At 46.0% G+C, this 12,976-nt stretch overlaps 1 protein-coding gene across 3 annotated transcripts; it reads left to right on the forward strand.

Moving 5' to 3' along the window:
• Nucleotides 1–3,650: 3,650 nt before the first annotated feature.
• Nucleotides 3,651–12,559, forward strand: ODC1 (ornithine decarboxylase 1). 3 transcript variants are annotated; one of them, XM_026097202.2, is made up of 12 exons: nucleotides 3,654–3,964; nucleotides 6,364–6,513; nucleotides 6,971–7,116; nucleotides 7,272–7,445; nucleotides 7,609–7,781; nucleotides 8,079–8,213; nucleotides 8,360–8,441; nucleotides 8,787–8,870; nucleotides 10,171–10,333; nucleotides 10,418–10,530; nucleotides 10,832–11,046; nucleotides 12,079–12,559. In XM_026097202.2, exons 3-12 carry the CDS (start codon nucleotides 7,015–7,017, stop codon nucleotides 12,218–12,220), a joined length of 1,383 nt encoding a protein of 460 aa, XP_025952987.2. In that variant the 5' UTR covers nucleotides 3,654–3,964; nucleotides 6,364–6,513; nucleotides 6,971–7,014; the 3' UTR covers nucleotides 12,221–12,559. The 3 variants fall into 3 exon arrangements, with proteins under 3 accessions (XP_064364534.1, XP_025952987.2, XP_025952986.2); XM_026097201.2 differs by lacking the exon at nucleotides 6,364–6,513 and having other exon boundaries at nucleotides 3,655–3,964; XM_064508464.1 differs by lacking the exons at nucleotides 6,364–6,513; nucleotides 8,079–8,213 and having other exon boundaries at nucleotides 3,651–3,964.
• Nucleotides 12,560–12,976: the final 417 nt, after the last annotated feature.

The following is a 12,976-nucleotide window of genomic DNA, read 5'->3' on the forward strand; positions in this document are numbered from 1 at the left end:
GTGACGTCCTGATACGCTCATGAGCACTGAGTGATTCCTTACTCAGTTTGAAAGCTGCTAAAATTCAGAGGCAGATTTTGAAGGAAATCAAGGCCTTGCATGCAGCACACTCAGAAGCTGGCTATGAATCATGTGTGACAGCAATACTGGGCATAGCAGATCGCTGTGGTCCCCGTAATGCCTGTTTGCCATTGTATCTGCTAGAGAGATGTGGTCTAAGATTTGAACACTGCAGTGTTGTGCCACCAGAGTTGGTCATCGCTTCCTCATTTTCTGATACAAGTAATACTCTGCTGGTCTTACACACAAAATAAATCTGTCATTTGCACATTTTTCTCTCCACTGATTCCACAGTACAGGCTGACCTCTATTTTTTGAGCTAATGCTCATGCGTGTGCTAGACCTATTCTCACGATTCCTGACTCACAGGGAATTTTGACATTGTCTTCAGTGAGGGTAAGGTTAGATGAAGAGTCTATTAGAATACAAAATACTGAAGTCCATTATACCATTATATGTTGCCTATAGAATCCATATATTAAATATAACAAAACATGGGAGCCAAGTCTTATGAAGTTCAGTGCACGTCTGGTGAGTGCTGAACTCATACAGAGGTTGATATTCCAAGGTTGATATGCAGTATCAAGTATATGTAAACATTAACAATGCCATTTTTTTCTCTTTTTTTTTTAATCTTAAACCTATAAATGTGAAGGATTGAAAGTGCCTCAGACCCACAAAATTGCTGCTGTGATGAGAGACTTACGTGCCTCACCTTATGGCATGTGTCTGTGAACGACTCGTTTTGAACATATTGGGATAATATCCCCCTAAGAAAGGCAAGTTAGAAAACACAACTGTGCATAGTGCTGCAGTTGAGCTATAAAGCGAAGGTTTCCAGTAATTTCAGAAGGTTTTTGGTCACTTGATCCCTTTTAGTCTTCCTGCCACTGCTAGAAGCTATTTTAGTTTCTCTCTCTGACTCAAGAACATGCAACATCACATTTGTAGCACTGAGTGGCAAGAAATCGTGTTCAACACCCTGGAAAACGTGTAAAGAAGGATGGCAAAAATGTATCCTGGAAATACTTAGTTTCCTCTAATGGCCATCTTTTGAATAATAGGGACAATTTATAGCTGTTTTCTCTGTGCAATGGCCAAAATGTCTTTCATTTATAAACTGAAAGGAAGAAAATAATGTTATTGTTATTTATAGCATGCTAACTGCGCTGAACTGGGTTTCACTGACCCACATCGGTATTGCTGTCTGCACATAGACCGGTTTTGTGAGCTTTCACTGCAAACGTGCCCATGCAAAGGCTGGGGACCAAAGCAGAGCCCGGACTCGGACTCCTGAGACCTGTCTGTGCCGTGCATGCTGGTGGCACACGCCACCGCGGGGGGGACGCAGGTGGAGAAGAGCTTGGCTGGCTGCTGCCATTTCACCTGGCTGAGGAACAGGGTTTCGGCTCAAGCTCCTGCTGCATTCAGAGATCAGTGCGAGCCGTAAGACCTCGTCGCTCAGCAGGCAGGAGCCTGGGGCAGCTGGACACGGACGGACACGGACAGAGAGGTTCCTCCTGCCACAGGATGTAGGAGACAACTGTGACTGGGCAGCCAAATACTGCTTAATGCCCTCTCCCTTGAGAGCAGCCAGGGCCCTGCTTGAGGAGCAAGCAAGGACGGGAAACACGAGGAATACGTGGTCACAGCCGCCTGTCCAAAAATGCTTTTCCAGTGCCCTCTTCTGGAAAACATCTTTGGCCCATGCAACTGCTTCATGTAAGGCAGGTAAAGCTTAGTGGTGATTGCAAGGGAGTTTCGCAGGGTTTTGCCTGCTCTTTGCTCACAGGACCCAGACTAGTACTACTGCTCTGCTCTACCTCCGCAGACCAGCGCATCTTCTCACCCGCTTTCAAGCAGCGGCCAGGTCTTCAGTACCCTGGCACCCTGGTACCCTGGCAGTGAAGGATGTGCCTCCATCCGCAGTGAAGGACGTGCCTCCGCACGCGCTCCCACCTGAGGCACGTGGCAGGTCACCTCGGGGTGGCCCCCGGTTTGGGGCCCAGGGCACCTCTGCAGGACCAGGCGCAGAGCTGCAGCACTACAGGTCAGGGTTACAGACCCCGTCACCCCCTGCATCACGACACCTCCCTGCAGAGCCGATGCTCCACGCGAGGAGCCCTTCCCACCAACAGCGCCCCAGGAGCGGCCAGAGACAGAAACCGGGAGGGCGATAAAACCCCGCGGCAGTTTTCATTTTCCTTAAGAAGCTGATAAAACATCAGCGTTAGTTACCTACAAACAGCTAATGGACGGGTCAGTTCCTGGGAAGGTCGCACCCCGGTGTGGTTATTGCTGCCTCTCTCCCGGGGACCCGTCCAGGCTGTCTCTGCACTCGCTCGCCAGACTCGCTCTCTCCCCCGCACAGCCTAAAACAGGCGTTTCAGCAGTGCTGCTGCCCTCCCCTCGTCCTGCCTCCCCACCCAGCACCCGCTCTCGCGGTTTCCCTCTCCCTGCACTAGGCCGGGTTGGGGGGTTGACCGTGATCTCCAGCCCCGCGTGCAGAGCGGCATCTCCAGGCTTGCAGCCCCCTCGCTTCCCCCAGGCAGGGGGGAGGTGCGGCTCAGCCCCCCGGACCCGCAGCGGGGTATCTCGGTGCGTGCAATGGTTGTGCGGCAGCAGCAGGAGCTGCCCCGGGGAGACAGCGCTCTGGACACGCGCCGGCGTGGATGTCGCACGCCGCGATGGCTTTCCCTACCGCCTGCTCCCCGTTATTTAGGAAACCTTCCCCAGTTTGTGCCTGCGTGTGTTCCTTCTTTCACTTAATTATTCTACGCAAAGCCAGCTTCGTCCCCCGAGGTTTCTTCTGGCGGCGGCCCAGCTTCCCCTTCACTCGTTATCTGCTGCATCGGAGCGTTTTCCTCCATTTCCCGCCGCCGGCAGGTCCTCGTGGCGGCCCGCCGGCCCTGCTGAGCCGCGGGGCGGGCGGCACCGGGCGGAGGGGCGACACAGGCACCACGCCGCCTCCCGGGTTGCGCTGCCCGGCCCAGCGCCAGCCCGGGGCTCCCTGCCTCCGGCACCTGCCGAAGGGTCAGCAGCGTCCGCGGGCGACGCTGCTCTCACTGGAGCGAGCGACCGCCCGGCACAGCTCCCACCCGGCACCACCACGTACTTCTGTTTTAAGCAACACGTAGCTTTTCTCCTTGTTTTTCAAAATGTTTAATAGGGGGTCGAAGTGGTGTTTCGGCGGGGACGGGCAGTGACGTCTGCACACCTGCGGACATCAGGGCGGGATGTGGCCCCCCGAAGGGACAGGTTTCCTCCCGGGTACGAACGGCTCGGGCAGGCACTGCCCCTCGCTCGGGTGTGCGCGGCATCGGGCGCGCACCACCATCTCATGAAAACCTAACAGAAGGAGCGGGTATTGCGAGGTCCTGTGCCTGCAGGGCACCGCGAGCGGGTGTCAGAGTGCGGCAGAGACACAGCTTTGGGTCACAGAAATCAGCCCCCAGCGGGGCGGGGTGCGGCGGGGCGGGCGGCAGCGCGGAGCCGCGCAGAGACCCGACGCGCTCAGCGCACCGCGCGAGTGGGAGGGGCGGGGCGGGACGCGCAGCCGGGGGACGGGGCGGGCGCGGCGCGTGTTCGCCGCCGACGTCACAATAGCGGCTGGCCGCCGTCCCTACCCGGTCCCAGCCGATCGGGGCTGGTTTGAGCTGGTGCGTTGCCATAGCGACGCCGGCTGCCCTATATATAGGAGCGCCGCGGCGGTGGCGAAGCTTTGTCAGCCGCGGCGCCCCGATCGTTGCGCAGCCCCGCGCGGCCGCCCGCCCGCCCCGCTCCTCCTCAGGCAGGGCGCTCCCGGCCCGGCAGCTCTCCGCGCCCGGCTCGGAGGAGGAGGCGGCGGCACGGAGCGAGGGCACTGGCCGCCGGCGAGGCTTGACAGCGGCTCCCGGCGCCCGAGGTGAGCGGGGACCGAGGGGTGTGTCCGGCGCGGGGGGAGGGGAGCGGCGCGGCGGTTGGCGCGGCCGTTGGCGCGGCGCGGCGGGGAAGGCAGGCGCGCGCGCGGCGGAAGCCGGCCGGCGCGGAGCCACGTGTCTCTGGGGCCGCTGCCAAGGGGCCTGGGCTGGGAGCCGGCTCCTGCCGCCGGGCATGGGGCCTCCCTCGGCGCCCGGGGAATCCCCAGTCGGAGGTGGGGAGGGGGAGAAGGCAGGCTCCGGGCGGCTGCAAACAGGTCAGGCGGGCTTGCCCGGGGAGCTGTTGGCGGCGCTTCCCGGGAGCGGGGGAGGGGGCGGCCCCGCCGTGGCCGCTGGGCTGTTTCCGGGGTGGGGAGAGGCAGGTGCGTGGCAGGAACATGGCCTGGGGCGCCCTTGCTCACTCTTACGCAAGGCAGCTCGGCGCCCTGGCGCGGGGTGCTTTCCCAAACACACCCGCGTGAGCCCTGTCCTGAGGCCGAAGCCTTTCCCTCCTGCGGAGAGGTAGCCGGCTGCTTGTTCCTCCGGCGGTCTCGGTACGGGGGCGGGGGCTGCAGGCTGGCACGATGTTGTAGTAGTCCTTAGCAAAGTGCTCCCCCACCCCCCGTCCCGTCCCGAGCACGGGCCTGAAAGCCAAACCGAAATGGCCCCTTGTGGCGCTTCAGTAGCAGAGGCTGGAGAATTCATTGTGCCCCGCTCCTGAGTCAGACCACACAAGCCGGGCTGAACCGGGAAGCTGACTTTCCTAAAGGATTATGTGAGTTTATAGGGGGGAAAAAAGTAGTCACTGTGAGATTAGACCAACCAGCCGTTTCCTTCCCGATAGCAGTGAGCAACGATCTGCTAACTCCAGGGTCAGGAGTGCCTCAGGCACCCTTTCTAGACACTCGCTGTGGTATTTGACTACAAAGCCTGCAGGCATGACTCAGCTGTGTCCAAATACAGCTTCTGAATAAGGGAATGTTCTGGAGAACAGCTTCTAAGTGAGTACAGATTGCCCTTTTTTCTGGGAAGCTGTAGACCCTTTGCACATGATCCAAATAGAAATATAAACTGGAAGGCTATAGTTTGTGTGTACGTAATCACGTGCTGTCTATATTCTGTATGAGTGTAGTTAAAATTGTGTAATAAGATGGAGATGGTCAGCTCACAAATGAAGGCTTGTAAGAACTTCTTAACAGAAGTTATTGCTAGAATAGATCTGCTGTGACCAGTAAAAGTACCTCCCATTTCAGAGGTTAAAAGGAAAGGTGCATTTCATGCAGCTATGTGCAGAGGTGAGGTAAGTAAGGAAAAGCTAAGTCTTCTTAATGGTGTTCAGTTCCTTTAACCACTTGTTGAAATCATGCTACAGTAAGATGCAGGTTCCCTGCAGGAACAAATACTGCAACAGCTTGCTGAGAGCTGTTTGATTTGTTGTCTCTTAAGGTTCTTTCAAAGAAGCTTTTAAGAGAAGACTTTAATCCAGCTTCTGGGAGAATTAACACTGCATGTGAATGAGAGCAGGGGGAGAATGAGACTTGATGTTGGGTTTTATTTCATTAGAGTCAAGGCTTAATCTAGTTTGAATCTCAAATCTGGTTTGCCTGATAAGTGAGAAATGATCAAAAGATGCTAAGAAGTAGTTCTTGTCACTTGTTCCTGCCATGTTTTCTGTCCTTGGTGCCATATGTTTCTGAAGGCTGAAATGAAGTAGTGTAATCACTTGGGGTTTTTTGTGTTTAGTTTTGTTTAAGTCCCTCAGTAGATGGATGTTTGTAGTATACACAGTGTATGACTTGCATGATTCTTTTGGTCTTAGAACCTTGTTAACCTGTAAAAGGTATAAACCTGTGAAAGGTAACCTATGTTTTCTTCTATAAACAGCCTTTTTGAAAACAGTGGGAACAGTGACATAACTAAAAGTGTTAGTGAATAGTTTATGCATGGCATAATTCTTCAGTCCTAATCTGTATGACTAGATTAAGTGTTAAAAAAACTGAGGGAAGGCAGAGGGCTGCTGGACCAAGTTACATGAAACCATATCTTTCCTGTGAGTCACTTGCAATGTTGACATCTTTAAGCTGTAGCACGCACTTCTGCTGAACAGCTTAATTGAGTAGACAGCCATTCTGTATTTGGACTTGCCTGTTAAATGAATGACCCGTGTACATTGCTGTGGACTTCATGGGTTTTGAATGGCAGAGGAACGTGCTTTAGTTCAGGTTCTCAGAGGCTTTCCTTGACCAGTAGACTTGTTAAACATGAAGATTCATGGACTACTGTAAAAAGCTGTTATCAACTGTTAATTGAAATCACTGTTAAGACTGTGTCTGCAGACCACAATTAAGAACCATTGTTCTAGCATGTATCTGCCACTCCTGACAGCTGAGGTTTTCTCTTTATGTAGCCTGGAGTTCATGGATAGAACAGGGAAGCTCCAACAGCCAACAGAGCAACTTCAAGGAAAGCCCCGATCTCTTGGCTGGTTTATACTTTAGATCTCACTACAGTTCGGATTGATACTAAACTCTCACCTAGTGACTGCTATTGTTCAGAGGTCAGTAACATATACAAATTCTATTTGTAGCACTATGTGAACAGTTCTTCCAGAGACTGGTGAGCTTCTGCATTAATTAAGTGCTTAAGAGATGTCAGAAAAGTGGTAAAGTACTTTGACACTGGAACTAGTAAATTGCTGGAGACAGCACTAATAAAGGAGTGAAGGAAAAAGACAATTTCCAGGGATTTATGTTAATATCTGAAAGTATTTGACTTTTTTCTTTGAGTAGGTTCAGTATAACATCATACAGTTGCTGAACAGAGCATAACTTGCCTTGAATCTAACAACTTTTTTAGTGATATGCCTTCTTGGTTCTAATTAAATCTGATCTGTCATCCTTAAGAGTTTCTACTCTTTGCTGCTGTCAAAATGATCACTGTAATGGTCATAATTTATGATTATATAATCACTACATGAATTAGAATGAACTAATGAATGCTTTTTGGATCAACAGCTTGTATTTAAATCCTTTGGCGTAAACCTGAAATCTCAGAAATCATGAGCAGCTTCAGCAATGAAGAATTTGAATTCACCTTCCTTGATGAAGGCTTTACTGCCAAGGATATCCTCGACCAAAAAATAAATGAAGTGTCATCTTCTGTAAGTATGATAGGAAAATGACTGCTTTCATGATGCTACAAATTTATGTTAAGTGGAATAGTTGCCTGTACAGATCTTCTGCAAGGCAGTCTCCTGAAATGTGTGACCTTTAAGCTTGCTCTGTTACTTACTGTTTGTGTATCCATTTGTTCTAGGATGATAAAGATGCCTTCTATGTTGCTGACCTTGGGGATATTTTAAAGAAGCACATGCGATGGCATAAAGCTCTTCCTCGGGTAACCCCTTTCTATGCTGTAAAATGTAATGATAGCAAAGCTGTATTGAAGACACTTGCTGCTCTTGGTGCAGGATTTGATTGTGCCAGTAAGGTAAGACCTTATGTATTCTGATAGTACGTATTTATGAACACATCTTGTAAAGCTGAACAAATAAGCATAACCAAACACTGTCATGTTTGTTTTAATGATTAATTTGATCATCCATCTGAAAACAAGGAATATCTCTCATGAGTGTAACCTGTTCTTTCTTCAGACGGAAATACAGCTGGTGCAGAGCATTGGTGTACCTCCTGAGCGAATAATATATGCAAATCCCTGCAAACAACTATCTCAAATCAAGCATGCTGCCAGCAGTGGTGTGCAGATGATGACTTTTGATAGTGAAGTAGAACTAATGAAAGTTGCAAGGGCCCATCCAAAAGCCAAGTAAGTTATGTTAATTGATCTGTAATTCTTGTTTGAGTTCCCAGGTTGCTAAAACATCTGCTGTTATCTGAAACTTGTCCTTTAATAGTTAGGACATGATGCAAAAATTAAGAGAAAATGAACCTGCTTTTAGCCACTAAAATCTAATCCTGTACAGCTTGCTGGCACATTAGGAGGAAACAGACAAGAAAGCTTGCTTATTTTAAGTTTAATCTTCATTTATAAGGTCATACCTGGCTGATTTAAAAAAAAAAAAAAAAATTAGAGCTTGTGAACCACCTTTTTTCCTATTTCTAGGTTAGTCTTGCGCATCACAACTGATGATTCCAAAGCAGTTTGTCGTCTGAGTGTTAAATTTGGAGCTACCCTTAAGACTAGCAGGCTCCTTCTGGAGCGTGCAAAAGAACTTGACCTTGCCATTGTTGGAGTTAGGTGAGCTGATTGTATCAAAACAGTTACATTAAATGAGCTTTCTTTAAATGGTCTACCTGATAGTAGATGCCATTTGATACCTTTGAGTGAAGTTACACAAAACTCAAGTCTCAATATGCAACTGATGTCTTGTATCTTTATCCTAGCTTCCATGTTGGGAGTGGATGTACAGACCCAGAGACCTTTGTTCAAGCCATTTCTGATGCCCGCTGCGTGTTTGATATGGGAGTAAGTACAGATTTACATTTTTGGCACTGCTACTGAACTGTTGTGGCAAAACTGAATAAAATGCAGAATAACTGTGGAAGGGAAGGGGTTAAAAATAGTTAAGTCATTAGCTTCATGTTGTTGGAATTTTTAAAGTCTTGATGGCTTGCTTTGACCAGCAGTTCTGCAGAACTCACCTACAGGTGCATTAAAATCAGCCTCTGAAACCCAGGTGACTGTTACTGAAACTTGATCAGTTAGCTCTTGTTCCCGAAGTGTTAATGAAGTGACTTGACATTATTCTTTATTTAACATTATAGCTTAAAAAGTATTTTCTTAACACTATTACATTTAATCTCATTTTAGGCTGAACTTGGCTTCAGTATGTATCTGCTTGATATTGGTGGTGGCTTCCCTGGTTCTGAAGATGTCAAGCTTAAATTTGAAGAGGTATAGCTTTGTTAACTTGTCAGACTGTAGAATCTTTTTGAATTTTTGTATGGATTAAATATAAAATCTTGCTTTTGTGTTGGTATGCAGACACATGTTGAAGAGAATCTGTCTGGTCATAAACCAAATTTAGAAGAATGGAGGAGAAAGCATCAAAAAACTGAAAGAGATTAACCCATCAGATGTCTAGCTAAATGATTAGATAAACGTGCAGAGAAAGCAAAACTTCTTAAGCCAGCTTTAGTTGGGAACTTGATCCCTACTGGCATAGACTTTCAATTGAGGATGTCACTTCTGTAGTTCCAATACTCTGGATTGGCACTGCTTCCAGATGGAATGGAAGAAGTGGTCCTGCCCCATATCCTTCTGGATGGCATTAGTATTAAAGCAGTAGACTAGATTAGGGTTCTGATCTTGTTTAGAATTAGTTCTTAGATTATTTTTTTAACTGATCAGTTCTCCAGTCTGTTTTCACACAAAAATACTTTCTCTTTTGGAAGAGGAGAGGTGACTGAGGATTAGTAGGACTTCTGCTTGCAGCACTGTCAGAGCACCTGTGAATCTAAAGTAGTATTAAATGAATATAATCTATGTAAGGAGGCAACAAATAGAGTTCCACAAAGTGAGGCTTTTGTTAATAATGTGGACTACTGTTGCCTCACTTGTGTAATACCTCTTAATGAAGGCTGACTTCTAGTGTTGTATTAGCTAACATGAAGCATCAAGAACAAAGGGGCACTGGTATTATGCCATGGAGCCCGATCCAGTAATGCTTTGGTTGGAGCCAGCTTAATAATCACTGATATCTTCAGAACTTGGAAGTAATTCTGTATTCATAAAGGCAACTGAATTTCAAAGGTGATGACAAAACCTTCTGGAGTCTAAAGATCCTGTGAGATCGCTTCTTTAGAATATGGTGAATAGGGGGATATTGTGTGATAAGCAGAAGTACAAGTGAACTAGAAGTAAGCTGCTTAAGCGTGGGGACATGCAGGAGATTAATGCTTATTTAATGACTCTAGAAGGGGTGACTTAGGCTTGAACGTGAGCTGTTTAGTCACTTAAAAATTGAAGCTCTAAGCCTTGTCTGCTTTCAGTGTCTTGTACAACCTTGATTCCATACCAGTAAAACTGAATATGAAAAAAAGCAAAGGCAGTAGAGATTAGATATGTGAATGGTTATTTATACAATTGACCCAGCATATCACTGTGGGCATAAAGTCTCACTTTATTCTAGACTTTTAAAATACCTTCTGATTAACTGCTGATGTACTAATAAATGTAACTTGCTGCTCCCTAGATCACAAGTGTAATCAATCCAGCATTGGATAAATACTTTCCCTCGGATTCTGGAATAAATATTATTGCAGAGCCAGGAAGATACTATGTTGCATCAGCTTTCACACTGGCAGTCAACATCATTGCAAAAAAAGTTGTGTTAAAGGAGCAAGCAGCTTCTGATGGTGCGTAAATCCAGACCTAATCTTACTTCTAGCCAAGCAAACATTCCTTTCCAAATGTTCTTACTGGTGTCTCAACTCTTCCAGATGAAGATGATGCAAATGACAAAACTCTCATGTACTATGTGAATGATGGAGTGTATGGATCATTCAACTGTATCTTGTACGATCATGCACATGTTAAACCAGTTCTGCAAAAGGTTTGTGAATTCAGATTTCAGAAGTATTGCATACTAATCATGGATATAGCAAAATCATCTTCATACTAGTCACTTCTCCCTCTTTCTGTTCACTGCTCCCTCCACACAGCCAACATGTGGCATGTGACTGAAAGTGTACAGCGGAACTAATTCAAAACCAAGGGTGGAAAAACCTGCAAGCAAGCAGCTTTTCCCTGGTGGGAAGAGGTGGAGTGCTGTGCTTCTCAGACTAATTAGGATACTACTTTTAGAAGCTCTGTTTTGGTTTTCATACTAATTGTACTCAACCTCTTTTCTTTAGAGACCTAAACCAGATGACAGTTGCTATTCCTGCAGCATATGGGGACCAACGTGTGATGGTCTAGATCGCATTGTTGAGCGTTTCAATATGCCAGAGTTGCAGGTTGGCGATTGGATTCTGTTTGAAAACATGGGTGCCTATACTGTTGCAGCAGCTTCTACTTTCAATGGATTCCAGAGGCCAACAATATACTATGTGATGTCAAGACCAGCATGGTTAGTAACTTAAGCTTTTCACATGGCAGTATTTTGATCTGCCGAGAGCTTTCAACACAGATACCTGAAGTGAATAGCTTGTAGCTTTCTTAAACTTAATTATGGGGTGAAAAAGGCAATGCCTCTGGAAAAGGCTTTTTTTTTTTTATTTTTTTGGGCTGCATGCCCAAAATCATGATATTACTGATTACTACTTGTGTTGTACCAGTCCTTTCATTAACCTGTGCTTCTGGCTGGTATGTCTTTCACTCAAAGCATGTGGAGAGTGATTGCTGATTTTCTACAGTTAGCTTCCATGACCTGTAGCTTGAGACCTGTCAGTCATAGTTCTAATAGTGCATAGCTATCTTCTACACTGGTAGCTTGCTAAATCCTAATAGCAGGAAACAGAAATATAAAGGAACACTCCTAAACAAGGTAGCTGTATCAGTAGAATTGTACTGAAGACCTTCCTAGCCCAGACAAAAGCTTTCTGGCATGTCCTCTGTAAGTGAAGAGGTGCAACTACAGTTATAGCTAGATGACTGTACAAGGGACAAGATCATTTATGTCTAAATAAAAGGTAGTATATGGGCAATATAACACCACAACTTCATCACATGCAGCATAAATTAGCTAGGTCTGAGTAAGTTCTTCTGTTTTGAGCTTGTCTTTTTGGTACAACTCATATTTGAGTATGAAGGAAGTTACATGGTTCTCATTGGTCAGCCCCCTTATACTCCTAGTCTGTTACTCAAATTTTACTTTATTGAAGTTATCTAAGAATGTGGAGATACGAGGTAAGGGACAGTCAGTGATGTGGGTCTGAAATTCTGAGCTCATGACTATTAAGTCATTAAATCTTTATAGTACATGGTATATGGATGCAAATTACAGGTAGGTGCAGATGAGGAAAAGGACTGGTGTTTTTTTTTTTGTTTTTTTCTTCCCTCCTCTCTAGCTCACTGGCAGTGACCAAAATACTTTGCCTAGCTTCTTTGTAGCCCATTGTAGTAAAATACTCTTTTGACTTCTATTTTTTTCTTTTTCTAGGCAATTAATGCAACAGATTAAGGAGCAAGGGTTCCTAGCTGAAGTGGAGGAGCAGGATGTTGCTACTTTGCCACTCTCTTGTGCCTGGGAAAGCGGAATTGAATATCCAGCGAATTGTGCTTCAGCTAGTATTAATGTATAGATAACACTTAGTAACTAACTGCAAGTTTAGTCATTGAATTTAGGGCATTTGGGGGACCATTAACTTAATTCTTGCTAGAATTTAAGTGGTTTTTTTTTAAGTTTAGGTTTGGCATAAATGCAACAAAATAAATGACTAGGAGATGGGGGTCACACTTATCTGTGTTCCTATGGAAACTATTTGAATATTGTTTTATATGGATTTTTATTCACTTTTCACATATGCTACTAAAGACTGACCCTCAACTGTCAAACAAGTATTTGTAGCTTGTGTATGGCAGAATGGGCTAAGCTTAGTGTTTGTGACCTACCTGTTTTAAAATAAAGTATATTGAAATAACTGGTCATGTGTCCTGCTAATGTGTAGAACATGATTTATTCATGCATGGCTCTTGTAGCATATAAGAGCTGCATTTGCTCTAAGTTAGTGACCCTCTGTTAACATTAAGGTAGATGAGAGCCTTTTAATAGTGGAATAACACAATTTCCATCTTCCTCATGCCCCCCCTCCAGTATTCTCTCAAGTATCTTCTAATGAAGGAACTTAATGGGTGTGGGGAATAACTTGTGTTTTTAATCATATCTGATGGAAAAAAACTTGACTAGTAGCAAATCCAAGATTGTATAAATTCTCCTAGGATCACATTAGTCTTTGACTACAAAATAAGGAATTAACACATTTGCATACTGTAATCTGCTCAGTGTAGTGCAGTTCCTATTCACATGTAGTCAGCTGCTATAAACTAGTGTTTGTGAG

This window comes from Dromaius novaehollandiae, chromosome 3 (genome assembly GCF_036370855.1).
Source record: "Dromaius novaehollandiae isolate bDroNov1 chromosome 3, bDroNov1.hap1, whole genome shotgun sequence".
Lineage (NCBI taxonomy): Eukaryota > Metazoa > Chordata > Aves > Casuariiformes > Dromaiidae > Dromaius > Dromaius novaehollandiae.